This window comes from Puccinia triticina, chromosome 13A, assembly GCF_026914185.1.
Source record: "Puccinia triticina chromosome 13A, complete sequence".
NCBI classification, from domain to species: Eukaryota; Fungi; Basidiomycota; class Pucciniomycetes; order Pucciniales; family Pucciniaceae; genus Puccinia; species Puccinia triticina.
In genome coordinates this window covers 2864677-2867700 of record NC_070570.1, presented here as the reverse complement: position 1 = coordinate 2867700, position 3024 = coordinate 2864677, and the positions used below count along the sequence as shown (strand labels likewise).

At 48.4% G+C, this 3024-nt stretch overlaps 1 protein-coding gene across 1 annotated transcript; it reads right to left on the bottom strand.

Moving 5' to 3' along the window:
• Nucleotides 1-2107: 2107 nt before the first annotated feature.
• Nucleotides 2108-2744, bottom strand: PtA15_13A280 (uncharacterized protein; the record flags this gene model as incomplete). Its single annotated transcript, XM_053162462.1, has 3 exons — nt 2108-2200; nt 2300-2551; nt 2631-2744. The coding sequence occupies 3 exons, from the start codon at nt 2742-2744 to the stop codon at nt 2108-2110; spliced, it is 459 nt and encodes a 152-aa protein (XP_053026435.1).
• Between the last annotated feature and the right edge of the window lie 280 nt (nt 2745-3024).

Here is a 3024-nt window from a genome sequence, read left to right as displayed (position 1 = left end):
TATATATGCGACTTCAACAGACTGAGATATTTTCCTGATCGGCTCGCGCACCATGGCATTCGACCTCTCTCGGGCCTCAACGCTGCTACTCGATCTTCGCGGACGAGTTCTTGGGGGATATTCTAACGGAGGTTAGGTTGTATAACGGGCTGCCCTATCCCTAGATTTCAATTCTCACTAGGCCCTCCTCATTCTAATCAGAACGACGATTTGAGTGGCGATCAACGAGCGACCGACTTGCTCTCGGAAAATCTTTGCTCCGACTGGTTAATGAGCGTCTTCGACTGCTCTCTCTGATACCCTCATTCTTTCTGAATTCAACCTCAATCACCCTCATTCTTTCCCCCAACCGCGAGACCTGATCCGGTTGTTTCCGCATTTGTTCGATCACACTGAGTAGTCAGATTATTATTACATCCCCTTTACTTCCGTAGCGCGTGTGCTTTGTATTTCTCATTTCCTTTGTTCTTGGGTTGATTATGCCTGTACTACCCCCAAACTTAGTAGTGACATGTAACATTTGTATGTGCAACACCCCTCACCGCAGATGGCATTCTGCCAACGACAACATATCAGATAAATGGCCTTGAAAGATGTGAAAAACCTACAGCTAAAGTATCAGGTAGGCTAAATCAGCAGCCAAACTCCCCTCAACCTAGATTTTGGTGGTTGAAATAATTCCTAGGCAAACCCTGGATGTTGGAAATATCTGGAATAAGCTCACGACAGGGAATGTCTATTGGCCGTAGAGCTCCAGACACCCCAAATCCCTAACACTGAATCAGCATCTCAACTCAAATCGGCTCGAGCTTTCCCCCTCGGCTAGCACCATTGCTAGTAGAGGGTATGGATTCGAAGCAGATTTGGATACGGTCTCAGAGATGAACCCAGCACAAAACATTCTTGCTCAAGAAGAAGGATTGTCCGGCCTTTTTGTAAGAATTAGGAGAACTAAGAGTGTTTTATTTCCATAAGTTCCTTTTGTTGCTGGAATGATAATGTGAAGTTAACAAAGTGAAAGAACAAAATGGTGCTCTTACCTAAGAGCAAGGGCGGTAGTCTGAAGACTTCTGTGAGATGAATGGAATGAGGTATGGAGGCAACAAGAGTGCGTCGATGAGTTTTTAGGAAGAAAAAGAGCCGAAGCGGTAGGTAGCGAGTAGTTGGAGATAGATGGGCAAAGGTTTGAAGAACACAGGCGTGCGTGGAGAAACAAGGATGTTCTTGGTAATTTTGAGTTTTGGAGCGTAATGAAGATTAGACGAGAAGAAGTAAAAGGATGAATTATGTTTTTTATATTTTTAAGATTATAGTTTTAAGGTCTGAGGTAGTGACGGGAATCAAAGTTTAAGAGCGTGCAAGTTTTGCTTGGATCTTTTGCGAGGAAGGAAAGATTGGAATGAGGCTGGTGTCAGCATTTTGGGCTGGTCGAGCAGGCTCTTTTATAGGCAAAGTTCACTGTACTAACAGGTTAGGGACCCGACGAGTCGGGCGTCCTTTCTCGCTGATGTATTCAGGGTTCAGGATGGGATTGCGCCGCACCTGACCAAGGGTCAGGGTTAGAGGCTGAAACAACGCTGCCCAAGGCTGCGGTAAGTAAGGTATTTTGGTGTATTGTTAGTTTTTCGGGATAGGGCTGGTTTCATGGTTTAGCAACAGCGCGAGTTTCTTCTTGATTTGGAAGCTTACAGTTTAGGAAGCTTTCTGCGCTTGGTTTCGCAACCCGACACTTTTGTACCCAACAGCATCCTGGGCGCCGGGATCATCGGGCTGTTGTACGCACTCAGGAATGCGGGTTTCGTAGGGTGCACCCCTGCATCCTCGAACAAGGCATTACAATTTGGTTTGACTCTCAAGCGGTGCGTTTCTTTTGACTTTCAGGGAGCCTTGATCGACCCAAGAAAAACAAAGAATCATCTGAAGGAGTAATATATAACGGTTGTGCGTTGAAACTATTCTACAACTTGTTAATTGCGGTCAAATCATGAGAAACATTGATAAATAGATAGGAGTTTCCGGTACTTCTAGGATAACTGTACATAAGAGTCGTGACTGTTTTGGGGACCTGATTATTGTGGGAGTGAAAGGAGACACATTCTAGAGGCAACTAGTTACCAGCTGTGGTACCGGCGTTAACAGTTGCAGCGTCGGGCTTGTCACCGCACGCAAGCTGACTAACGGCATGGGGTGCTTTGTCAACCTGCAAAGGGGTCATTCTGGTCAGTCTTGGCTTGGATAAGGGACAACGCGACATGCACGGCGACGCCTAGCCAGCTATTGGGTGATTAAGGAAGCTTACATTTGCACCCTCATCTGTACTTCGCTTTGTGGGCTGCGTCGGCGCCGGGGTACCATCGCAGGCGAGCTGATTGACGGCACTTCGCTTGGTGGGCTGAGTCGGCGCCGGGGTACCATCGCAGGCGAGCTGATTGACGGCACTTCGCTTGGTGGGCTGAGTCGGCGCCGGGGTACCATCGCAGGCGAGCTGATTCACGGCACTTCGTCTCCTGTGTTCCGCAGCTCCATGGTTGTTCTCAGACGGAGCGGTGGTCTGCAGTGGCAGTCAGGAATCAGTGTACCTCCCACTTCTTCAAGCCAGATGGTCGGGGACCGAGAAAAGAAAAGCTTACCGAGTCGCCGGCGGTGGCGCTCGCAAGAGCTAGGGAAGATGGGGCGGCCGACGCATGTCCTGCAAGCGCTGAGACAACCAATATGAAAGTAAACAAGGTCTTTTGGGAAGGCATATCGATTTCGTTTGAGTTTGGTGATAGTAAGTGGGCACGTCGCAAAACTGGAGAGGTTGGCTGTTTGTTCGTTGGATGTGATGCTGATGGTTGAGTGGATGAGGAATCGCCAATCTGCCACCGACGGCCTAGGTTTTATACCTTTTCGACTGCTCTGTTCGACACGGGTGCATGGCCTTGGACGGTGAGCTCTTCTCCTGTTCTCAGAGGTCCTCAGCTAACGCTAGCGTGGTGATGGGTTGTTGATCTACATCTTCTGTTGATTTGGTACGGGAGAATG